The sequence below is a fragment of the Helianthus annuus genome, chromosome 1, assembly GCF_002127325.2.
Source record: "Helianthus annuus cultivar XRQ/B chromosome 1, HanXRQr2.0-SUNRISE, whole genome shotgun sequence".
In the NCBI taxonomy this organism is placed as follows: domain Eukaryota; kingdom Viridiplantae; phylum Streptophyta; class Magnoliopsida; order Asterales; family Asteraceae; genus Helianthus; species Helianthus annuus.
In genome coordinates, this window is record NC_035433.2 from 101,387,928 (window position 1) to 101,414,180 (window position 26,253).

The 26,253-nt window shown below is 34.5% G+C and overlaps 2 protein-coding genes and 1 long non-coding RNA gene across 3 annotated transcripts; all 3 read left to right on the plus strand.

The window, feature by feature from the left end:
* The first annotated feature begins 1,553 nt into the window (after window positions 1-1,553).
* LOC118492118 lies at window positions 1,554-3,220 on the plus strand. Its single transcript, XR_004892548.1, has 3 exons — window positions 1,554-1,692; window positions 2,203-2,271; window positions 3,085-3,220. It is a non-coding gene; the product is annotated as an uncharacterized LOC118492118 (long non-coding RNA).
* A 7,578-nt stretch (window positions 3,221-10,798) lies between these two features.
* On the plus strand, window positions 10,799-16,254 carry LOC110938015 (cytochrome b5 domain-containing protein RLF). Its single transcript, XM_035988578.1, has 3 exons — window positions 10,799-11,251; window positions 12,120-12,241; window positions 16,180-16,254. Exons 1-3 carry the CDS (start codon window positions 10,969-10,971, stop codon window positions 16,252-16,254), a joined length of 480 nt encoding a protein of 159 aa, XP_035844471.1. The 5' UTR covers window positions 10,799-10,968.
* A 6,333-nt stretch (window positions 16,255-22,587) lies between these two features.
* On the plus strand, window positions 22,588-25,507 carry LOC110872255. Its single transcript, XM_022121031.2, has 3 exons — window positions 22,588-22,823; window positions 23,667-24,164; window positions 24,866-25,507. The coding sequence occupies exons 1-3, from the start codon at window positions 22,751-22,753 to the stop codon at window positions 25,387-25,389; spliced, it is 1,095 nt and encodes a 364-aa protein (XP_021976723.1). The 5' UTR covers window positions 22,588-22,750; the 3' UTR covers window positions 25,390-25,507.
* Window positions 25,508-26,253: the final 746 nt, after the last annotated feature.

Below are 26,253 nucleotides of genomic sequence, written 5' to 3' on the forward strand. Positions count from 1 at the left end.
GTATACCCCGAAGCTCGACAGGTATGGGACCGGGTATGGGATTAGTTTTTAATATTTGCATGGGCATGGGACGGCCTTGGGATTAGGTGATACCCATCTCGATTACCCAAAACCACATACACAAACTAATAATATGCTGCCCAATATGAAAATTCGATAACATTTTGCAAATGTATGTTAAGAGTTGTTCCTTCCAACTTGACATATATTTGTAGGAACCAGTGCAGGTGTTAAACTAAGCAGAATTTTCTAAGTATACCTCTTTTCCACTTTACACACTTCTAGAGAGAGTGAAAAGGAAGAAACACGTTTTGAAAGATTTCACGATCATGTAGAATTTAAGGAGGATAAGGTTTCATATACAGGCTACTCTATACTTTTATATGAAGAATTAGTCGTCTACCATGGTTATTTTGTTCATGGTAAGTTATCACATTAGTATTGACCTCAAGCTATAGGTTTATACAACATTTTTTTATTCCAAATTTAAACAGCTATTAGTCAAACTGTCTTATTTATAGCAACACTTACTTTTGCTGTAACGAAAGTAGATTCTGTCAAGAAATTTTCGACAGTCCGAATACTTTTCCACCATGCCTTGAACGCTTCTATACACGTCAAACATGATGTCAAAGTGAAAGTGCGATACTTCGTGTAAGGCATCATGCCCGAGAGATCAGAGAAGGCCTTGGTGGTTGTGTTCGGTGTTGACAAAGGCCAGGTCCTCTGCAGTCCCTCTCATCCTTTTCATTTCTGTAACCGATTCCGACAAAGGCCGGTATGTTCACCGGTCCTTCGACTAGCCTCCTCCCCTCTACCTTCATGTTGTGAGACTGCATTCTCCGCGGCATCGTGTTGACAACAAAGGATGCATCCGGCTGAGCCACATTTGGCAATATCACATTGGATAAGAATCAAAGATAATGTTTGAGCTTAGAATGTTACAAAAAAAAAAATTAATAATTTCTAATTAGATAACACCAACAAAGAAAATATTGGAGAATAATGCTTTTGGCAAATCTAGGCTAGTTAAAAAGTATGTACATCTTCCTCATCCAGTTTTATTAATTTTGCACAACTATTTTTAAGAATGCATGTTTTCCATATAATGTAATTGTTTATGATCATACATAGGCTAGGAAATTGGTTACAATGTTAGCAATGGTTTATATGTAGAGTGTAGTTCATTATTTTGATTTTTTTTAACATATAACTATCTATATTCTTGATGGGATTTCAATTGCAGTTTACACGTTATAACTATTTTAGAATGACTTTGTGCTTCACTATAGTCATATTTTTGTTGATACCTGTAACATCCCGAAAACTTTAAATCAATTATTTAAAATATAATGCCGGTAAATAAACAAGTGAACTAACTAGGATTAAAAATAACCTAGTTAAATAAAAGTCTTGTGGTGACTTAAAAGTGGGTTAACACACTAAAAATGAGAACTAAAAGATAATTGAGGGGCCAAAAGCATTTAAAACGAAATTAGTAAGATAAAACATAAAAATTAAAACTCCAACACACACTTGTGTGTGTAGAGATCGACAGAAACACAGGGGGCGATCCAGAGCTTCCCTTCAAACCCTAATTCCTCACAAAACTCTCAAATCGATGGTCCAAACCAAGTCCAAATCGAAATCCAAGTACGGAATAGTGATCTCCACTGAAAAAGGGGTCACAAGGTATGTAAATTTCGTAAGAAATCTCTAGTTAAATTTCTGAGCAAACCTAGAGAATCCGAATTAGATGGTTGCATGATCGTTATATAATGAAATAAGAACATTGTAGTGTCTAGGAGTAAACCCTAGACAAGCATAGGGTGGAATTAGGTATAATTCTTGTGAAATCATGATCACCTTTGAAGGTGATGAGTGGGTTTTGTATAATCATGCTAAACACTAGAAATTAATAGTTGTTCTAGTGTAATTTGAATTATTATAAATAAATTCTGATGTTGTTGATGTGAAAATTTCCATGAACATGATTAATTGATGTTAAAATTGGCTAAATAACAAGCCATGAACATGATAATAAAGTGAATAAAATTCTGCCTTAGAAGTGTTTGTAAAAATGCCTAAGAGAAGGCTTTAAAACTGAAAAATTCGATTAAAACGCGTATTTGTAAATTTCGGCTAGTTATGCGTTACATGTTATGGAAAGAGTTCTAAATGGGTTGTGATTGAACTCTATAGGAAAAGATACCGGGACGTCAAGTGGACAAGCCGGAGGCGACTTGCGTTTGAAGGGCGTACTTTAAAAAGGTATGTAACTTGTTATGTTACATTATGTAAACTAGATATGTTAATTGTTCTTAATTGCGTTTTGATATAAAGGTTGATAATAGATGAAGTGATATTGTTCGCTATTAATTGAATGCGTCGTAAATAGACTAGAAAGTGTTTGGTAGGCATTAGAAACGGAGGATTCCGTAGATGAGCCAAACGGGTCAAATAAATTCAATAGTAGTAATAAAACGTTGTTTAGATGGACATTTGGCGAAGACGGATCACAAGAGCGTGAAGCCATAAGTATGGTAATGAAACGCCAGTGGTCGTAAGCCTCGGAAGATAGGGTAAATACGCCTTGTCGCAATTAACGTTACTAGTTAGAATAGTGTAATAACTATACGGGTCAAACGGATACATTGTGCATTTATTGTTTCACAACCGTACATTCCATTTCTGACCCAATGGTTAAGATAGACGTGTCGGTAATTTTATTATGGACGCATAGGAAAAAGAATCGGTTAAAACGGACGCTCGAGTCAAAAGTTATGATGGTTTAAAGTTTTAGATGTGAAAATGTGATGCTGGGCTGATATATAGCACCAGCTAACAAGCTTTCTGTCCAAAACGTGGCTTCGCGCCGCGCCACGCCACGATGAGGCACCATCACCGTCGCGTGACGCGACGGTCTTGGCAGGCCGCGACGAATGAATCAAACGCGGTCGCGGGGCGCGACCACCCCATTTCGCTGAATTTGTTGCTTGTTTCTCATTTTTAAACATGGAACTTGTTTATGCTAAATTCTAAGGTGTCAAAACTAATTAATCTTTTGTGTGGTTTTGACCATAGGTGATGATGGACTAAATCCGGATGGCGATCAAGCACTAATCCAAGAACCGAACACGATCTTTTGAAGCTTTCGCGATTACTTATTCATGTTTAAAGCAATGTCTATGTAGCTAACACTTAAATACTTGTTTTTATTTGGGATTGTAAAACTAGTAGTACTTGTCTAAAATGTTAATTTGTTTAAATTTTTCTCATGTTTGATACGTAAATCAAAGTTTTGGTTTACAAATGCTTTGTTTATGTTAAATCATTTTAAAAACAAGTCGGGTGTTACAATACCTAACGTCTTTTAAGAAATTTTTTCTTTAGCTTCAACAGTGTTCTTAGTTAATCAAAGGTATAAGCTGATAAACCCTTAGATTCCTCAATTGCAACAACATTCCTAAATCCTTAACATCTCAAACTTTGCCTTTCAATAGTTATGTTGCTATCAGTTTCACCATATATATTTTTAGGCACATGATTTGGCTCTTATTACGTCAAAACGTAGACACCCTCAAATTTATATTGATATGTACATAAATATATGCACCTAAAATTTTTTTTTTAGGTAAAAGAATGATAGAGATAAGCAAAATAATTTAACAAACAAAAGTTACTGATGGAAAATTAAATTAGTAAAAAGGTAGGGGTTAAAAACGCCAAATGCCAAAGTAGAGAAGTAGTAGAAACATAGAAGCGACTAAAATGGACAACTCCAAAAATGAAAAGGACAACCAAATCCGGTGGAAACCCCAGCCAGGAAAGTTTTCGCTTCTCTGTCGTGTTATGTACATCGCACACTACCTTTTGTAATGTAAAATTAAGCAAGGACCTTAACTTTAAATGTTTTATAAAAATTATCTATAAAACTACTATCTCTATATATCTATACGGCTATTACTCTTATTTCGGTTTTCTGAATGTTTATGCCACCAATTATCACCTAATGTACATACGCCGCATCGCGCGCGAGCACAATACCTGATATATATTGAATGGCAAACGGAAATTTCAATTCAAAGAGACAAAAACGACCCCATAGCAAGAAGCTAAGGAAGCCAATAAAAAACAGTTAATATATATATCGGGTAAACATCTGCTTTGACCCTGTATTAGACCATATGTAATGGGGCTTTATAAGGGCATGAAAGATTTTGATAATGCCCTTACACCATTACTCATGGGCATTATAGGGGCATGAAGAGTGAGGGGCATTTCTATAATAATGCTCAAAGAGAAGAAAAATAATGGAAAGTAATAAATGAAATGGGCATTAACAATTACACCTTTTTTAAAAGGGCATTATGATGATGATGATGTGGTGAAAAATGCCCCTAAGTAGGCATTAACCATTACCTATGGTCTTAGGGAATCACCCTCCTCCCCCAATTTTATTCCATGATTCAATTCAAGTTATTTGAATTCTTTTATTAGTCATAGTGAATAGTCAATGTAATTAGGTTAGTCAAATACGTTTATTGTTATATTCAATTCTTTCCTCCAAGTTTAGCTCTTTAGTCAAATACGTTTATTGTTACATCATATCATATGTAACTAGTCGGATTTTCTATGGGTGCAAACGGGCCAAGCAGTTCAAGAAAAAACTCGTAACAAGTTGAGCCTTATCGAGTTTGTGGCTAAAATAAAGCTCGTTTGTTTATCGAGCTCGAGCCTGTCATGTGAAGCTCATCAGGCTTGTCGAGCCTTATTAAGCCTAAATATAATATTAGTTTTTATTAGTATTTAATAACATTTACCTATTATTTAAAGTTGTCTAGTAAACGAGTCGAGCCCAACTTATTTAAACTTGTTTACGAATCGAGTTCAACCGTGACTTATCGAGCTCGGGCGGGCTTAATCAAGTCTATTATTTATATCATTTTCATATAATATATTAACTAATAGATAATAAACGAGATCAGGCTCGGGCTCGGCTGCACTAGACTTGGCTTGTTTGCACCCCTAGAATCAATGTTTTAAATACCGCTATGACCTGGCTGGTTATACCGGTTAAACCGGATACCGATAAATGCCGGTAAAACCTAAATACGGTATGTCTTATGTACCGTCGGTAAATCCGGTTCTACCGGTTCAAACCATTGAATCGGTTTGCATTATCTTAAAATTTAATTTTTTTAACTACAATAAAAACAATATTAAGGTAATACCGACCTTTCATTGTTAGTAATTAACCCAGTGCATTCCATTCCAATATTTTATCACTATTGAAACTATTATCTACATCATTTAATGTAATATTGTTTATAAGTAATAAAAATCCTCTTAAAATGCATAACATTTTACAAGAAAATAATTGTTTTTAGATAAAACCATAATCAGTTATATAAATCATAATTGAGATTCGATTACTTTTTAGATGAATTTGTATTTTATAGAATTATAGTGTTAACTAGTAACCCGGTTGAACCACCCGGTAAAACTCAATTTAACCGATTAAACTATTTTAGAGCCTAACTCAGTATAAATAAAAAAAAATCGGTTTTTAAAACATCGCCTAGAATTTCATATTGGATCCTAGTAAATTGATTATTTTATTGTATTATGCCACGTATCTTATTTGGTGAGATACAAGATATGAAGTTGTTTTCAATTAATTGTATTTTATTAAGGGTGGACTCGTTAATTAATTACTACAAAATGTATATCTTTCATTACGATAACGTATTAATTTAAAAAAGAAAAAATTTTGTGAGAGCCTTTCACTATTTATTATTATTATTATTTTTTTATAAATTTTGGCTCTTTAACTTTCATCGTTTACCGATCATTCCCTTAAAATAGGTACAAGATGGCCCCTTTGTTTTCATTAACTTTATTTTTAAACCTTAAACTTTTTATTCTTATTTTTTTTTTTTTACTTTTTTACATTGATTTTTTATCGTTTCAACTTAGTTATTATTTTTTACGATAAATTTTTTATGTTTAGGTCTAAGTTTTACGAGTTAACACGTTATGCGTGTGTGGTTCAATATTTTTTATGTTTATTTTGCAATTTCACAATCCTGTTGCAACGTGCGGGGTCCTAAGTCGACTCAATAATTATTTTTTATGTTTTACATTTTGGTCTAGTTTTTGTGAATTAATGCACCACGCGCATGTGTGGTTCAACGGTTAGGTTTTTTTTTTTTGTGTTTTAACAATTCCGTCGCAATGCGTGGATCTTAAGTCAGCTTAGTTATCCCTTTAAATGATTTACGTTTTAGTCTAATTTTTGTAAGTTAATACGCCGCAATGTTCATATGTTATTCAACATTGTTACGTATACATATTGTTCGCATTAGTGGTCCCGTTGCAAAATGCGAGTCTCAAATACTAGTATACTATTAAAGTTTAAAAAATCTATAATAAATTGAGGCGTGTCTTATTTGGAGAGATATAAGATATGAAGTTGCATGCAGTTATTTCCATACTATAAATTAACAAGTTGTACCCCATGTTTAGAAAGTATTTCAAAAAGTTTTTAATATTTTTCACTTCTAACTTAAAACATCTCATCTTTTCAATTTAACCCCTTTAATTTTTTTACTTTTAACACAAACTTTTTCACTTTTTGCAATTTAACCCCAACACTTTCTTACTTTCAACTTTGGCCCCCCATAGTTTTCATCTTTCGCAAGTTTTTTGTTTTACATTTCGTTCAAAATTTTGTTAGTTAACACGCCGCAACATGCGTGTGGGGTTCAAAGTTTTTTCGTCTATTTTCCCATTTGAGAAGTTCTCACAACGTGCGGGTCGTAGATCAACTTAGGTATTTTTCTATGTTTTACGTTTCAGCCTAAATTTTTAACATTAACACGCTGCAATAGGTGTGCGTGGTTCAACGATTTTACATATGCTTTTCATTCGGTTTTATTTTTCTCCTTTCTATTTATTTTGTTTTTACGAGTTTTTAGGTGTTGGCCGCTAGTAGTGGTGTGGCATTGGTGCTACTTTGCATGGTTTTACGTCCCCGTCACAACGCGGATGCCTTAATACTAGTTATATTTTATTTTATTTTGGGTGGGCTTGTTTATTAATTACCCCTATATTAATTATCAAATCCTCATACCCTCACAAAAATACTATTCAAACTTTGTACAATCATTCAATGCACATAATACTCTCATACTATCATTCTATGCATATGTTAAATCTCACTAGAAAACTTGCTTTGTTTTTTTTATTAAATACTTTATTTCTTCACAACATTCCTCTTCTTCTTAGTCTGTTTTTCTTTTTCATTCTTTTACTAAAGAAAAATTAATATTTGCAACAATATATTTTTTATAACATTAAGTTTTATCATTTGAATATGAATTTGGTAGAGAAACTCATTAAATTGGTTATTGATTCATGAAATTACCAATTCTTTACTAACCTGAAGAAAAAAAAAAGTGTTCTTACATAACACTATTTAATTTAAGTGTTCGACAGCGGATATCACAATCTACTAATCTTTTTTTTTTCTTTTTGTACAATTTTACAAGATATATTTTACTTTTTCCTGAGATAATTGAATAAAGTTGATGAAATAAAAGAAATATATATTTTACTATTAATCATAACATTTACGTATCGGTTTTACTTCTGTTTTTTTCGGTTTAACAAACTTTCAGATTATTAAAATTCTGTTTAGTGTAGGTCTATATTTTACGAGTTCACATGATACAACGTGCGAGCGTCGTTCAACGCGTTTACGTCTTTTTTTTGTTTTGCATAATGGTTCCGCCGCAATGCGCGAGTCCTATAAACTCGTTACTATAAAATATAAATGTATATATTTCATTGAGAAAATGATTAGAGATATACATTTTATATTTTATATAATTAATAAATGAGTTCACCATTTATATTTATATAAATAATAAATGAATTCATGGTTGGTCATGCTTTTAAAACACCTAAATGTAATTTTTTGGGTTCAAGTCTTAAAAAAACAAGAATTTCATCGTTAAAAAAATAAGTAAATAAATGAATTCATCCAAAAATTGAATATGATCGCCAACTTCATATCTCATCAAATCTTGTATGTCACCAAATCAGGGTCGTCTTCGAAAATCTTTGAAAATTTGTAAGCCCTGTAAAAAGATAAAATGCATGCTCCTAAAATATAAACTTTTTTAAAAAGAATATATAAAAAAGTTTTAAATATATGAAAATAAATAAAAATTTATAGACTCACCCGCATGTTGCGACTGACTGCTTTTTTACGTGAAAACGTAAATAAAAAACACATCACACGGTATTTGAACAATGAAAATGAAACGTAGAAAGAAAACACGTTGTAAGGGTTCTTCATAAAAATAATGGAACCCACAAAACTAATAAAAAAATCAAGTAAAAAAAAAGCTATCAGGATTAGAACCCAAGGTCTGCTTGCTAATAAAGTGACTTGGGAACCACCAGATTATGCGCCTCATCATATCAAATTCCAATTCAGTGTTTATATATTCTAAGTTCTACAACGTAACATTATTAAAAAAATAAACTTTCGGGCACTCGGAGGGTTTAGGCCCTGAGCCGTCGCCCACCCCGTACCCTCTGGCCGGCCGGCCTTGCAAAATAGTGTTCTTTCTTGTGTCGTAAACCATAGCAAGTGTGCTTGATAAACCAAACTGATTCCGGCAATTTGAATTCATTTATTTTGTCAATTGTGAATGTAATAATAAGTCGGTCAAATAAGTTTATTGTTTTTTTTCCTTTCTTTCCCACTAGCTCACCTCTTAATAATAAGTCAGTCAAATAAGTTTATTCCTACTAGCTTACCTCTTATTTTAAAGTGTATATATATCGTAATCTTTAGAACAATACTAAAGTAATTTTTTCTTCAACCTATTTGTCTGAACCTTCGTACCCTGTACCGATATCCTGCAAGCTTTTGGTTTCCGATAGGTGCTTCACTGTCTCTTTGATTGTGTTCATGCTGCATGCATATCTATATTTCGCCATTTTTTGTATTTTACAAATCATTCACAAGTCAACTTTTTTTTTTTCCATATGTCATTTTTTTTTGTGATTGTTGAAATAGGATGGTGTTTTTGATGGAATCATTCGCTCCTATCCTGTTGATTAATGAAGTATTGACAAATCAATCTTGAATGTTAAGGGGCTTGTGTATGCATGTTCTTCAGTTTGATTGTAGAAGAGAAGTAGGTTTAAAATGGTGTCATATCACTACTAGAAATTTGATCTTTTTGTGACAGTCATATTTGTAGGAAATCTCTGGGAAAATGGTTGCTACAATTTTGTTACAAATTTTTCGGTGTGAAATAAACTTGTCGGAAATCAGTTTAGTGACAAAATTTCCACAAAATTTTCGACAGAATTCTCACAAAAACAAGTGTCGCAATTTTTGCGACAATTTTGCTACAAAATCTATTTTTCAGTTTCTTTTTATAAATAAGCTACAAATTTCCCACAAAACTATGTTTTTAATATTATTCTATATTTATTATCAATGATAATAATAATATTATTAATAATAAAGATAATAAAATTTTATTATTTTTTTGTTGCAGCAAAAATTGAGTTGTAGGACATTTGTGGAAACTTTTTGTGGGAAACTATTTGTGGGAAAAATGATGTTTTCTAGTATGCCCCTTTTAACCTAAAGTCGTTTATTCAAGTTATGTTGAATGATTTCATATATTTCGTTAACATTATTTAGTTTGGAGTATAAATAAGAAGGAATGTTATGTTTAGGTTGGGTATAGAGATTTACCAATTATGTAGTGAGGTAAGATTGGTTCTTCTTAGTTATGATATTTTCTTTCAGCTTAATCTATATCTTGGGTAACATCCGCTTTGACCGCTAGAAAGTCATAGTTTTGTTTTTTGTTACATGAGTGGAGACTTTCTAGGAAGTCACCCGTCTTGAAACTCCTCTCACGCAAGCACGCTTAATTATGGAGTTATCTCGCCCACGAGCCTCAACAAAATCTCCCAAAATGCATTGGTCGTATTGGAGGCTTTGATACCATTTGAATTATATGTTAATGTTATCTATAATCCCTCTTGTCTTTTGAGGGTGTGTTTAGCAGTTTATTTATTTATTTTTATGATTTTAGCTGTAAAGAGGTTTGTTTATCCCATTAAATTACAGGCCTTGTATGGTGGTAATTTCACAAATCTTAATATAACTTTTCTTTATAGTTTTAAACTTTTAGTCTCCTAGCATCTTGCATACATGTTAGTTTATCACTATTTCGCCTCTAGAATAACTCCTAATCATATATACAAGTATGCTATAGTTTGATTGATCCGATTCAAGTATTCCATGGCACCTACCATGATGGATGAAACCGAAAACAATGATCATTTTACCTTTTGTCAGGCAAGGTTTTTTTTTTTTTTTTTTTCTTCCAATTAGTTGAGGAATAATGTCACTCTTTGTAACATCTTCAAGTAGGGGGTTCATGTTCCGGTTCAAGCATTTTTGAAGATAATTATGGGTCGAACTGCCAACTACGGTTTTGAAAAACGTCAAACTAAACCGTCTGGGTTGGTTGGGTGGGACGGACAGACCAGCCAAAACGGTTTGGTTTGGCTGTGTCGTTAGTTTGTATGAAATTTTTAAAATGATTAAAATAGTTCATAAAGATTATACATTTACATAGCTGATTATTTCAAAATAAGAAAAATACTCGTAATAATAAAAAAAAGTAATGAGTAAATTACAAAAATCGTCCTTTATGTATGTCACTTATTGTAAACTGTGTCCTTTGTCTTCAATAATTACAGAAAACGTACTCGATTTTGCAAACGCTTGCAAGTTATGTCATTTAGTCCTAACTCAGTTAATTTTTGTGGTTAAATCTGACCAAATGGACCTCACATATGGTTTGACTGGTTGGGTTTTAGGTTGGTGACCCGGAACCAAAAGGTTTTCCAGATCTCAGCAGTATGAATATAAAAGATGAAAATAATAGTGATACTATTTGGGGTGACAATGCAAGAAGTGATGCTGATTCAGTGAAGCAAGAAAAGGTTGGATCTCTCACTTTTAAGGTTGTTGATGCACCATCACAAAAACCATCAACCGAAAAATCAGGGTCAAATGTTGGAAGTTCGAAGGAAACAACGCGTGGTGTGAAAAAGCCGGTAGCTCGGGCTAAGGCTCCTTTTCAGATAGGGTATACCCATATGGATTGGCTCAAGGTTACTCTTACACATCCTGATCTAGCAGGTACTTCGCGTTCTTTCTAATATGTGTAGACCTTTTTCCCCTGTCCGAGCTAGTCTAAGCTCAAGCTCGGCTTTGTAATAACTTTTCAAGCTCGATGTTGGATCATTTATTTTTTATTATATATAATTATCTTATGTGTATATATTCATATGTAGCTATATATAATAGTATTTATGTAATTATATACAGATCATGTAAAAAGTTATTATATTATCATAAAAAGTTAAATGTCATTTTAGTTCCTGTGGTTTGAGTCACTTTACCAATTTAGTTCAGAGGTTTGAAACGTTGTCATTTTAGTCCACTTGGTTAACTTTATCCATTTTTTCTATTAACAAGAAAGGCAATTCGGTAATTTATATGTAATTCTGTTAACTAAAAGGGCAATTCAGCCATATAAAATAACCGAATTGCCCTTCTCGTTAACAGAAAAAATGGATAAAGTTAACCCAGTAGACTAAAAAGGCAACGTTTGAAACTATGTGGACTAAAACGACAACGTTTCAAAACTTTCAACTAAACTGACAAAATGACCAAACCACAGGGACTAAAATGACATTTAACTCTTTCATAAATAACGGGCTTCTTTAGGCTTACGAGCACAATCAAGTTCTGTATGTGAAGCTTGGGTTCAAGCTTGAGCTCAAATGGGCTCTTATTTAGGCTTGAAGTCGTTCAAGCTCAGCTTGTTTCGAGCTTTTTACAATATCTCATGAGTTGCTTGGCTCATTTACACTCTTAATTATATGCTTGACTATACAGTTTTCTTTAAATAGTTGACTTTTTGGTCACATATAGAACTGTCAATACTGTAATAACATATTGAAAAGATACAGAATAGTCACAATTCAGTGAAAATTAATTTCAGGATTGAAGGGACAGTCAAACAAGAGGCTTATATCTTTAAGTGAAGTCAAACAACACAATACTGAGGATTCAATGTGGACCGTTTTTAAGGGCTGTGTTTACAACGTCACTCCTTACACTAAGGTAGCGTTCGTTTCATGGAATGGAATGGAATGGAATTAGGAAGTTTTTCTTTGTAAAATTGATCTTGGTTGGGGGAGGGAGGAATTTGAAATCCCATGAATTTCTTTAATCTATGAAATTTGTGACTATTTCAACATTCCATTCCATTCCTTCATTAGAGTGAAGGATTTCTAAGGAATGTTGAAATAGTCACAAATTTCATAGATTAAAGAAATTCATGGGATTTCAAATTCCTCCCTCCCCCAACCAAGATCAATTTTACAAAGAAAAACTTCCTAATTCCATTCCATTCCATTCCATGAAACGAACGCTACCTAAATTTCACCCTGGAGGTAAGACGATCAAAGCCCCTCTTTCACCGTATGCACGTTGTGAATTACCATAAAGACAATGACATGATTATATATTTTCACTTTCTAATGATCCATCTTTTAGGTGTTGACATGTTAATGAAGGCAGTTGGAAAAGATTGTACCGCTCTATTCAGTATCCTTTTATCATGTTTTAGTCTTTTAGATCATCACACATTTTTATCAAAGTACAAGTGGCAATTTAAAACAGCTCACACGGGTCAAATAAAAAAGAGTAAATTACAAAAATCGTCATTTATGTACGTCATTTATTGCAAATTGTGGCTTTTGTTTTCAATAATTACAGAAAATGTACTCAATTTTTGCAAACCCTTGCAAGTTATGTACTTTAGCCCTAACTCAGTTAATTTTTGTGGTTAAATCTGACCAAATAGACCCCACATGAGAGTAAAATGACCAAAATACCCTTATGTGGGGTCCATTTGGTCAAATTTAACCACAAAAATTAACTGAGTTGGGCTAAAGTACATAACTTGCAAGGGTTTGCAAATATCGAGTACGTTTTCTGTAATTATTGAAGATAAAGGACACAGTTTGCAATAAGTGACATATATAAAGGACGATTTTTGTAATTTACTCAATAAAAAATGTAGCTGAAAATTTACAATACTTTAAATCATTTTACTTAATGACTCATATTATTGTAGAAATAATAAATGTATTAATTTCTAAAAATATAACGGACGGTTTTTCAGTTTTATGGGTCAATCCAGCCCGCTTCGTTTCATTTTAACCCATACGTTCAACATAAACCGATTTTGACCCATTAAAGAACTTGCCTGAGCCGCCCATCTTGTCAATGTTTTGGAGATTAGGCTGCTGCACGTGTTTGCTACAATTGCATTATACAACTTTGCTGAGTTACAGGTTGTGTCTTAAGGTGATCGTATATAGTAATTGCGTGTGATAATCACCTTAACGCATTTGTTCAGATAAATACCATGCTTGGGTGAATGCTGAATTCATGCTGGAGAAGTGCCTGGTTGGGATTCTAGAAGATAGCCAGAAATGATGTTTTAATTATTTTCCCCGTACAAGTAACATTGTAATATTTAAATAATAATGTTGTGAGTTATAAGTTCATTGATCCTTTGACATTATGATTTGTACAGATTATGGCTTTTTTTTTTTTTTTTGTAACGGCTAATTTTTTTCCCCTTAAATACTTAGACCTCCCAAGGATTGAACTTTGGTATTCCCACAAAAGATAATTCATCTTGACCACTAGGCTATAACTATAAGTGTCTACATATTATGGTTTATACAGTTTTACGTAGAGAAAACAGATTTAGCTGCATTGGGATTCGGGAAACGACCGTTTACCATTATTATTATTTTTTTATTTTTTATGTTTTTTAAACGCATAGCTATGCATATCATGTTTAAAAAAGTTAATCCAAACCAGTTGGCTTTGAATTTTTTAGGCATGGCCGATCACAAAAGTTCGGTTTCAACCTGTTTTTCAAGTCAAAAAAGATTGGCTTGGTTTAACTATTTTCAAGGCTGCCTCAAAGGAGGGGTCTCAAATCACCCTCAAAGCAACGGGTTGGGTCGGCTTTTAACCGGTTTAATTCCTTAGTTGGGTCGGTTCTAGTTGTAGAACCGGTTTTTCTAACACCCCTAGCCGATCTAACGTACCAAACTGAGTATGTTTTGTTAGTCACTTTTTAAAACCACATTTGTTGTTAAGTTTTTATCGAAACCGAGTCGTAAAGAACTTGTCTAGTATTCGATTTTCTTAAACAAAACTATGAGTGATACTAGTATTCGTTTTTCTTAAATAAAACTATGCGTGATATAGACAAAACAGCCCAATAATAAGTTAAGAGTAAATTGTCATTTTAGTCCCTGAGTTTTGTCCAAATTTGTCATTTTAGTCTAAATAGTATTTTTTTTGCCTCTGGGTCCCTGACTTTTCCCTTTTGTTGCCATTTTGATCACATACACTAACTCCATCCAAAAACTCCATCTTTAACCAGGGGTATTTTGGGGATTTTCATTTTAAATGTTTTCAATTGCCATTTTGATCTAATTCCAAAAAATCAAAAAAAATTCCAAAACATTCTAAAAAATAATAAAAATTCTAAAAAATCATAAAAACTCAAAAAGATTCTAAAAAACTACAAAAAATCCGTTTCGGCGCGAACTGTTTCGAACCCGAACCGTTTCGAGCTGAACCGTTTCGACGCGAACCGTTTCGACCCGAACCGTTTCGAGCTGAGCCGTTTCGACGCGAACCGTTTCGACCCGTACCGTTTCGAACCGAACCGCTTCGAGCTGAACCGTTTCGACGCGAACCGTTTCGACCCGTACCGTTTCGAGCTAAACCATTTCGACGCGAACCGTTTCGAGCGGAACCGTTTCGAGCTGGACCGTTTCGAACTGAACCGTTTCGAGCCGAACCGTTTCGAGCTGGACCGTTTCGAACCGAACCGTTTCTAGCTGAACCGTTTCGAACCGAACCGTTTCGAGCTGAACCGTTTCGACGCGAACCGTTTCAACCCGTACCGTTTCGACCCGAACCGTTTCGAGCTGAGCCGTTTCGACGCGAACCGTTTCGAGCTGAACCGTTTCGACGCGAATCGTTTCGACCCGTACCGTTTCAAGCTGAACCGTTTCAAGCTGAACCGATTCGAGCTGAACCGATTCGAGCTGAACCGTTTCAAACTGAACCGTTTCGAGCCGAACCGTTTCGAGCCGAACCGTTTCGAGCTGAACCGTTTCGAACCGAACCGTTTCTAGCTGAACCGTTTCGAACCGAACCGTTTCGAGCTGAACCGTTTCGACGCGAACCATTTCGACCCGTACCGTTTCGAACCGAACCGTTTCGAGCTGAACCGTTTCGACCCGTACCGTTTCGAGCTGAACCGTTTCGACCTGTACCGTTTCGAGGCACGGTTCACGTCGAAACGATTCAGCTCGAAACGGTACGGGTCGAAACGGTTCAGCTCGAAACGGTTCGGGTCGAAACGGTTCGCGTCAAAACGGCTCAGCTCGAAACGGTTCGGGTCGACGGTACGGGTCGAAACGGTTCAGCTCGAAACAGTTCAGCTCAAAACGGTTCGGGTTCGAAACGGTTCGTGCCGAAACGGATTTTTTGTATTTTTTTAGAATTTTTATGATTTTTTAGAATCTTTATTATTTTTTGGAATTTTTTTGATTTTTTGGAATTTTTTTTTTTTATTTTTTGGAATTGGATCAAAATGGCAATTGAAAACATTTAAAATGAAATTCCCCAAAATACCCCTGGTTAAAGATGGAGTTTTTGGATGGAGTTAGTGTATGTGATCAAAATGGCAACAAAAGGGAAAAGTCAGGGACCCAGAGGCAAAAAAAAACTATTTGGACTAAAATGACAAATTTGGACAAAACTCAGGGACTAAAACAGCAATTTACTCATAAGTTAAAGCATGAATTATTTAGTACCGGGGTTCAACAATAAACAACTTATTTTTAGTTTATAAACAAATGTGAAATTAATTATGATTTTATTATAGCAATCACCATCTTTATTCCATTTTAGATCAATCACAATATAATATATTGACTTAATTACTTTTTTTTAAGGATAACTTCATTAAAAAACAGCTGAGCTCAAAGATCGAGCCGGACAAAAACAACAGAAAAGGAACCACTACATAATTACAAATTTACACCAATCATTCCACAGGGTGAACCGAAACTTGGATCTATGCTTAAACCAAAAGAAGCCCACTGATCTAATCTCACTGAAAATATCTTCCACATTGACCCTCGAGCCCGAGAAGACCTTATGATAATACCCTGAACGACATTTTTTTCCTTCACCCCTAACATGCTAGTATTGTGTATATCTAAAAGATCTTTGAACTCGAACGCAAGGATATTGGGAATCCGGCACCATGTACTAATCTTTTGCCATAAAAGAGCAGAAACACTACACGAAAGGAAGATATGATCCGCAGATTCGTCGTCTAGACCGCAAAGGGGGCAAACCCCGGAGCCGATGTCAATTCCCCTATTCCGAAGCGCATCGGCCGTAGGAATTCTCTTCATTTCCGCTCTCCAAACAAAGATGTTACACTTCGACGGGACCTACTTGCACCAGTCAAGCACAAACCGATACGGATCCATGTTACCTCGGTTAAGAAGCGTTTTTACCGATTTGACCATAAAAGAACCCGATGAGTCGCCCAACCATCTCCATTTGTCTCTACCAAGAATGAGAGAAACCGAAGATTACTTACCTGAAAGCGAAGCAAGCTCCCCAAGCTCTAAATCCGTTTCTGGGTCATGTCTCCACAACCAAATACCGCCATCTTCCAATCTGTCTTTAACCGAACATAATTTCACAACTTCAAAACGAAATAACTCGGGATAAACTTCTTTCAAAGGAACATCCTCCAGCCACGGATCGAAACAAAAAAGGATATTACTCAATGAGGTTAAATCCTCCACGCTTGACTTACATAATAATACATGATATCTATGATGGACTTAGTTTTAGGCTATTAATATAATTATATATATATATATATCTGTATAAACAAGGCCGAATTTGTGATAATAATCAAACAAGAGAATTATACCTTTAAGTGAAGTCAAACTACAGAATACAGAGGACTCTGTGGACCGTTCTTAAAGGCCGTGTTTATAACATCACTCGAACATGTACAAGTTTTGAATTACCATAAAGACCGCGTGATTATTATATTCAGTGGCGGACTTATAGTACAAATAGGGGTAGCACGGGCTACCCCTCAACCCCGTATACGTAGTGTAAAAATACCCCTTAACTCCATTTCCGTAGTGTAAAAATACATCTTAACTCCGTTTCTGTTATATAAAGGATACCCCTGATCCTAAAAAAAAAATTGGGATACCCCTAACTTTTTGGGCTAATTCCGTCACTGATTATATTTATACACTTCTTTTAATCCATCTTGCAGGTGTTGATATATTAATGAAGGCGGTTAGGTGTTGATATATTAACGAAGGTGGTTCGAAAAGATTGCATCGCTCTATTCAGTATGATCATATTTTAGATCGTTAAACATATTAATTTGAATAATGTTTGGTACACCCCTAGGTCATAGTACAAGTGGCAAATTTAAACGGGTCAAATAAAAAGTTTTTGCAAAAATTTATAACCTTCTAAATCATTTTATTCAAGAATTTAAATTATGAGTTGAATGCCATTTTAGTTCATGTGGTTTGTGTTATTTTGTCAGTTTAGTCCAAAGGTTTTATTTTTCACCTGTGGGTCCAAAAAGGTTTAACCGTTGCAATTTTAGACCACTGGGTTAACTTCATCCATTTTTTCTGTTCTCGAGAAGGCCAATTCGGTCATTTTATATGTAATTCTGTTAACTAGAAGGGCAATTCGGCCACAATAAATGACCGAATTGGCGTTTTCGTTAACAGAAAAAATGAATGAAGTTAACGCAGTGGACTAAAATGGCAACGGTGAACCCTTTTTGGACCAACAGGTAAAAAATGAAACCTTTGAACTAAACTGGCAAAATGACCCAAACCATAAGGACTAAAATGACATTTAACTCTTAAATTATTAATTAAACTTATAATAAACCTATTACTTTCTAGGAAATAAAACCGACACTTTTTCTGGGTCAATCAACCTGTTCATTTCACCCATATTGACTCCTTTAGCATAAACCAAAATTTGACTCGTTAAAGAACTTGCCTGACCCACCCATCTTGTCAATGTTAAAGAGTGTACAACTGGTTAAAAAATTGGACTGCTGATTGTGTTTGCTACAATTGCATTATGTAACTTTGTTGAATCGCAGGTTGTACCTTAAGGGGTCATGTACGGTAATCCAGTAATTTCTATAGAACCGACAGGTCGAAAACGTATATACCAAAAAATTTCTATATGAAAACTACATATATATACTGAGCGAAAAGTTCGGGGAGTCGGGCACCCCCTCCCCCGTCCCCTCTTAAGCTGCGCCCCTGGTTGGAATACTAAATGATAGCCGGAAATGATGTTTTGAATAATTTCTCACAAATGATTAACATTGTGATTTTTAAACAATAATGTTGTAAGTTATAAGTTCAATGATTAAGTAAAATTTGTATACCAATGGGGTGATGGTCCATTAGCAAAGGTAAAACCTTTAAAACACCTAGGTTGGAAAGGGGAAGGTCTTGGGTTCAAGTCCCATAGACGACAGGGATGAAAGAAATTAACCAGAAAAAAGTAAAATTTGTATACAAATTTGTGATCCTTTGACATCATGATGTATTGTTTTACCAAAGGACAAAGGTGTGATACTTTGACAACGTGATGCATTGTTTTACCAATCTGCTTGTAGTCTAACGATATCTTGTTTCTTTCCAAATTAACGAGGGTTCTAGTCTTATCTTGGTGGACATTGGTGTACATTAAAAAGTAGGTTTAGTGTGTGTGTATGAGTTAACTGTTTAAATCGAAGTAAATCGGCCAGTTTTAAACTTATACATGTTTACGGTTTTGGCTTAGAATTTGAAAACGATTATTTGCCATTTTTGTTATTTTATTCATTTTTTGAAATGTGCACCCTGTGCATGTCATTTACTATATAACAATTTACTATAACAATTAGGAAGTTTTGTACTTTTGTTAATAGAAATAGTTTTGTTTGGTGCATATGCTCAAAGCTTATAGGTCCAAGTTTTAAATTTCTTTTGTTACTTTTTCAAGTTTCAAATTCACTCCTTGCCGTATAGATAATATACACATTTAACCTAATAGTTTTATTTTCTCTTGTAACTTTTGTTCATTAGTTTTTTTCCTACAAAAACTAAATACATGATATAAGTTTTTTTTTAAACGGATCAAGTAGGTACCCACTGAAAACATAAGTACCGGGATTGGTATTATTAGAACCATTACTAGTATAAATACAAGTATCAAGTCAGACGAAAGTTGTCTCTAGAGGAGTACAAATTGGTTAATGTTCTAAATCGGTTTCCAAGTGAAAAAGAACCAGTTCCAGTTTCAAATTCATTAGGATTTTAACTGGTTTCAAACCTGCCTCAAAGGAGGGTTCTCAAATAGGCAAATTGGGCCAGTTTCTAACCAATTTCTTAATTGGGTCGGTTCTAGTTTACAAGTCGCTCCCATCTAGAACCGTTTTTTTACACCTTTAGCCGTTCCAAACAAACTGGTATGTTTTGTTTGTCACTTTTTGAAACCATAGTTTGCTAGTTCATCCTTTGTTTTTCGGTGAACAACTACTTAGCGTTTGTGATTTTTTTTAATTATTTTTATTATTATTTTCAACAAAAGTAGTTGAACTATGAGTCAGAGTGATAACATAACATGTCGGTAATAAATAGTTGTGATACAAATATGATGTTTGGTTCTATTTTAATAAATCAATACACTTTTAAAGATTTATATAATTGAATACACTCTTAATGCTTTCATGCATTTGACCGATAAGAGTATAAATAAAACTTAGAATCTTTTGATTTTCTGATAAATGGTCGACAATTTCACATACAACTATAACTTGTGTTGCGGTTAACTTGCTTTACTGTTTTTTTTTTTCTTTTTGTTTGTTGTGTATACATGAACCTATAAAATTATAGAAAATATTTTGTCTTCTAAACTACTTTATCCTCATCTGACACATGAAATTCAATTCAATTCTGAAAATTACGTCTTATCTTCCAGGTTTTATAATATGTTTTAGCAATGATTTAAACTTTCTATACATGTTACAGTTTATTTAATGTTTTAGCTTCAAATTCACATTATGCACGAAATTATATAACTAAATAGTTATCAAGAGTATGGAATTACAGGATAATTTTGCCGTTTGTCACGTACATCTCTACGAGACTTAAGTTACACTACACTACACTATACTATGCTATGCTATGCTATGCTATGCTATGCTATGCTATGCTATGCTATGCTATGCTATGCTATGCTATGCTATGCTATGCTATGCTATGCTATGCTATGCTATGCTAGACTATACTACACTATACGACACTATACGACACTATGCGATGCGATACTATACGATACAATACGATACTACATCTAAAAGCCTATACGAGACCTATACTATAGGGTACCGTACTATACCTATAGGCCTATAAAGGACCTATGCTAAACTATGCGATACAATATCGCACTTATAGGCTTATACGAGGCCAATATGGGAGCTATACTACACCTGTACAATTCGATAGGTGTAGTATCGTATAAATATTATTAATATTGTATAAAAATGTTTGTAAAAATATTTATTTTTATTTATTTAAAGGCGAATACTTATTTTTTATATAACTTTACGAAAATGATTAATATTGTATAAAATGTTTGTAAAAAACATTATATATGCCCCATATAGGCCTATACGGGATATATACAGGGCATGAGTTTTATACGAGACCTATACGAGGGGTCCTGATTGTAAAAAAAAAAAAAAACATTATATATGCCCCATATAGGCGTATACGAGATATATACGGGGCATGGGTCTTATATGAGACCTATACGAGGGGTTCTATTTGCTCCGTATAGGCTTATACGCAACGTATAGGAGCAGTCAAACCAAAACTGACACTCGTCAGGCACTGAGTTTGATGTAACCCTATACGCCTCGTACATGCCTGTTCAAGGCGTACATAAACCTTAAAGCGTGCAAATAGACAAGTTAGATGTGCCAATAATTTGAGACATAGTTAATGTAACATAAATTTGTAATGTTCATCCATTTGAGAGACCGAACCGTGATACACAAGTTAACAAGTGTTACCATATACTTAACTCTTTCTAGTTAAAAAATATTGATAACTTTTCTAAAAACTGAGACTAAAAGTGACACTTTGATTTACCACATGACCATCCATGTAAGTTACTCATAACCTTTTGACAACGACAAATGATGCCGTGGAAGAACATGGATATGAATAGAAAATGATGTTGTTACATGTCATCTTTATTTCCCGTTTGTCATTTCCCCATTTTGTGCTTCAAAACTGTAGACCATCAACAAATCAGTGGTGAGTCTGTTTTATGTTTACAGACTTTGGAAAGAGAGATTGTTAAATTGTCCGCGGGGACGGACACACATGTACGAACACATAGAGAGGGATTGACGGACATGAGAAAGATTTACAGCTACACTATAGTAATTTATATATATATTAATTTATCAAAATTATCATTGTATATACACAACCGAGTCCGGATTACCTTGGAAGGCCGGACGAACATATACTCACCAGGGAACCGGAGGCCTAAATAGGTCGTGGCCGATAACAAAAAGGTCTGTCCCCCTCACCTAACAAAGGACGCACATCCTAAAGTGCGTCCCTACGAATGACGTCATCTAAATCAACTAGTATAAATACCTTCTCCAAATACACCACAAGTACGATTTTCTGAACTTCCGTCCTCATTCTCTCTCTACTTTCTCTCTCTAAGCAAATACTTATCCTCACGCCGGAGGGTGGTCGCAGAGTGGCCCTCCCACCTCTGCGTCGAGCCTAACGGTTTGTTAATTGTGCAAGTTCAATCTTTCGAGCTGTGCAAGATCTAATCGTGGTTAGTTCATAACACTTTTTGGATCTTCAATAATGTAAAACACTCACTCAAAAATCAAAATAGTCCTTTCCCATCTTATTTGGTTGTTTTCATCCATGTAAATCCAATCCTAACCTAAATAACTGAAGATTTTGCAGATCAACATGTGCATGTGTTTATATTCATATAATTTATCAAAATTATTATGTAAAAAACTCACTCAAAAATCAAAATAGTCCTTTCCCATCTTATTTGGTTGTTTTCATCCATGTGAATCCAATCATAACCTAAATGAATGAAGATTTTGCAGATCAAACATGTGCATATGTTGATCTAATGTCTCATTCCAACCTACGATCTTGCAATTTATTAATATTATATACTCCAATAGTCGTTAGATCGTGCAGAAATAACATGACATTATAAAATACCCTTAAATTTAAACACCGCCACCCCCAACACCCCTCGTGGCCATCGCATCATCAACTAGATCATCATCAGTTTAAGGAAACTGCATATCAGTTTCCTTCTTCTCCATATAAATTTCAACCTCACATCCCATCATTTTCACCATCCAAATCCCACTTCTTCTTTGTGTAAACTCTAAAAATGGCTAAATTTGAATCGTTTTTGCTTGCATTTGCCATTGTTTCCACTTGTGTTCTTGCTGCTCCATTTGAAGGTATGTTTCATCTTCGTTAAGATTGAGTGATGGAACTAGAACCTTTTAGCCTGGGTTATCATATGGTCTTTTTCTTTACCAAGTATTTTTTAGGGTGATTCTATTCTCACACCTAGAGGGGTGAATATCTGACACTACCCGAAAGCGCGACACGAACCTAACACGAAATCCGCGGGTTTAGGTTTAGTCTAAACGGGTTTGGGTCAGTTTCAAGTTGAACGCGCTAACCCGTTTAGGTTAACGGGTCGGGTTCGGGTCAACCTGGTCGGGTTGGCAGGTTGACCCGTTTAACACATTTATACTATATTATATTTTTTACAATACATTTCATATGTTATAAATTAAATAGGATGTGTATTTTATGTCATGATTATAATTTAAAAAGGGAAATTAACATAGATTCTATAATTTAAATATGATATTATTATATAAATTTGTGTTTTTAAGTAAATTGTAATTTTAATATATAAATTTCAGGAAAAAAAATAAAAAATTCGGGTTTACAAACTGGTTTCGGTTAATCAGTCGGTTCGGATGCGCACCTCTATCTTGAACCCTTTGGTTCCGCCCATAAATCACAATAATCATGTTAATTCGTTATGGGTTAACCAATCCATCGATTAATACTAGATTCAGTTAAGTTGTTTAATTCTGACCAATGAGGTGGTGGTCCATCAGCAAAAGCAAAACATTCATAAAAACACCTGGGTGTGGGTGGGTTCAAGTCCCAATGACGACAGCAATAAAAGAAATTTATCGTTAAAAAAAATGTCGAATTCGGTTCTATTAATTCGGTTACTTGCTCACCCATACTTATATACATTATATGCATGTTCTACGCAGGTCTCTTACCAAATGGAAACTTCGAACAACAACCGAAACCAACCGATATAAAACAAACCACACTCCTCCGCAAAAACTCGTTACCCGAATGGGAGATCAGCGGCCAGGTGGAGTACATCCACGGCGGACCACAGACCAGCGGGATGTACTTCCCGGTCGCTAACGGCATCCACGCCGTAAAGCTTGGAAACGAAGCCACAATCTCACAAACCATTCCCGTGAAGGCAGGCTCGCTTTACACGGTTACGTTCGGTGCTTCGAGAACTTGTGCGCAGCAGCAAGTGCTGAGAGTTTCGGTACCGCCGCAGACCGGTGACCTCCCGCTACAAACTTTGTATTGTAGCGATGGTGCGGATGTGTATGCGTATGGGTTTAAAGCCAATTCTACTAGTGTGAAGTTGACGTTTCAGAACCCTGGGGTTGATGAAGATCCGAAATGTGGTCCGATCATTGATGCCGTTGCTATAAAAGAGCTGCTTCCTCCAAGACCCACAAGATGTAAATAACTCTCAAAAACACTTCAAATTTATACAATTTAATCGAGTATTCTTTAGAGGTGGAACAACAAAAATTTAAAAAAATATAAATTAAAAGCCCTAAAACATCGGTTTGTAACTCGAAAAAAAATTTAACTCCGTTAATTTAACGGCGGACTATTTTACAAAAAAATTGCCCAGTTTCGATTATTATCGGCCAATAACTAACTTGTGATTATTATCGGCCAAATTAAGTTAGGTGAGATTATTTATTTCTAATTTGCCTTAATTATTTGAGTTTTACAAACAAACTTTTACATTAATTATTATTTTTACAAATAATATTTTTTGTTATTTGATCTTACAAATAAGTGCTTTTATTACTTATTTTTATTTTACAACTACTTAATGTCTTTATATTATTTATTTTTACTTTACAAATAACGTTTTTATATAAACTATATTTGAGTTTGTCAAGTAAAGTTTATTTATGAATTATATTTTAAATAATGTGTTTATATTAAGTTTTTTTTTTCAAAAAAAAAAAATAACGTATTTATATCAGTTATCCTCATTCTATAAATAATGTTTTTACCACATAGTTTTATAACAATTAATAATTTTAATTAATTAATTTTATTTTCAAAATAACCTTTTTATATTACTTTATATGTAGTTTACATATAATGTTTATATATCACTCATGAATCGATTTTATTGCAGTTAACTTGGTGAAAAATGGGGGGTTCGAAGAAGGTCCTCAAGCATTAACCAACTCCTCCACCGGCGTTCTCCTCCCTCCTCGGCAACAAGATATCACATCTCCACTCCCCGGCTGGATCATTGAGTCGATAAAAGCGGTAAAACTCATCGACTCCAAACATTTCGCCGTCCCAAGCGGTGCCTCAGCCATTGAGCTAATCGCGGGAAGAGAAAGCGCAGTCGCTCAAATCATCCGAACCATTCCAAACAAACATTACAAGCTAACGTTCGCGATTGGAGACGCAAAGAATTTTTGCCCCGGAGACATGATGGTTGAGGCATTTGCTGCAAAAGATACATTGAAAGCACCCTTCAAATCAGAAGGAAAGGGAAAATGGAAGATGGTTAGCATGGAGTTTAAAGCGACCTCGAAGAGAACTAGATTGAGCTTCTATAGCTCGTTTTATCATACTAGGGTTGATGATACGGTGTCACTTTGTGGGCCTGTGATTGATCAAGTTACGGTTTTGTCTATGCGATCTTAGAAGCTGTGTTTTATAGGTTTATGGATCTTGAATCCGGGTTATTTTATATGTTTAAGTTGTATCATCAATTTATATTTTTTTATAATATTAATACATATCTTGTTTTAAATTTCACAAATGATATGATATATGATACATGTATGTAATGTAAAGATGCATGCATACATACGTACATAGTACTACAGTCAATTGTGGAAAACCAAGCTTGTATATGTTGTTTAGCATAATGTTAAACATTACATAATCACATAATCAAATATTTACGTACGCACGTAGGACATCGGGTCAAAATTACCAAATAGGTTCAGGTTGAAACATAACAATTCAGAGTCCATTATTCAGCGGGTTTAGAAGGAAATTTAGGTATAAAAGAACTAATTTGATAGAATATTATTATTAAGAATGGAGTAGAAGCAGAAATCTTGTCATAAGTTCAATGCTTCATTCATACCGAAAGAGCTTACATCTTTTACAAACTAGAGAAAATTTCTCCAGCACTTCCCCGCACTTCCCCTCTGGGATCTCCAAAACTTCTTTTCAGCTCTCACTCACAACTCCTATTTAATTTATAGGCAGTGCCCTCCGTGCGAGTGAGGCTTTACACGAATGGACATCACCCATTCGTGCCACTGGACTATGTGGCCCTTCGTGCGAAGGACTCCTTCATACGAATGGATCTTTACAATACAAAAACGTATTTTCTAACTCTCAACTATACAATATTCAACACACGCTCTATCTAGCCTATTCGCACAGTGACGAACACACAAAATATGCAATAACAATTTCCCCCTTGTACGTCACTATATCGAATCTTGATCTTTGAAAACGAGAGCCGTGTTTGAATATTTGCAACTTCAATCA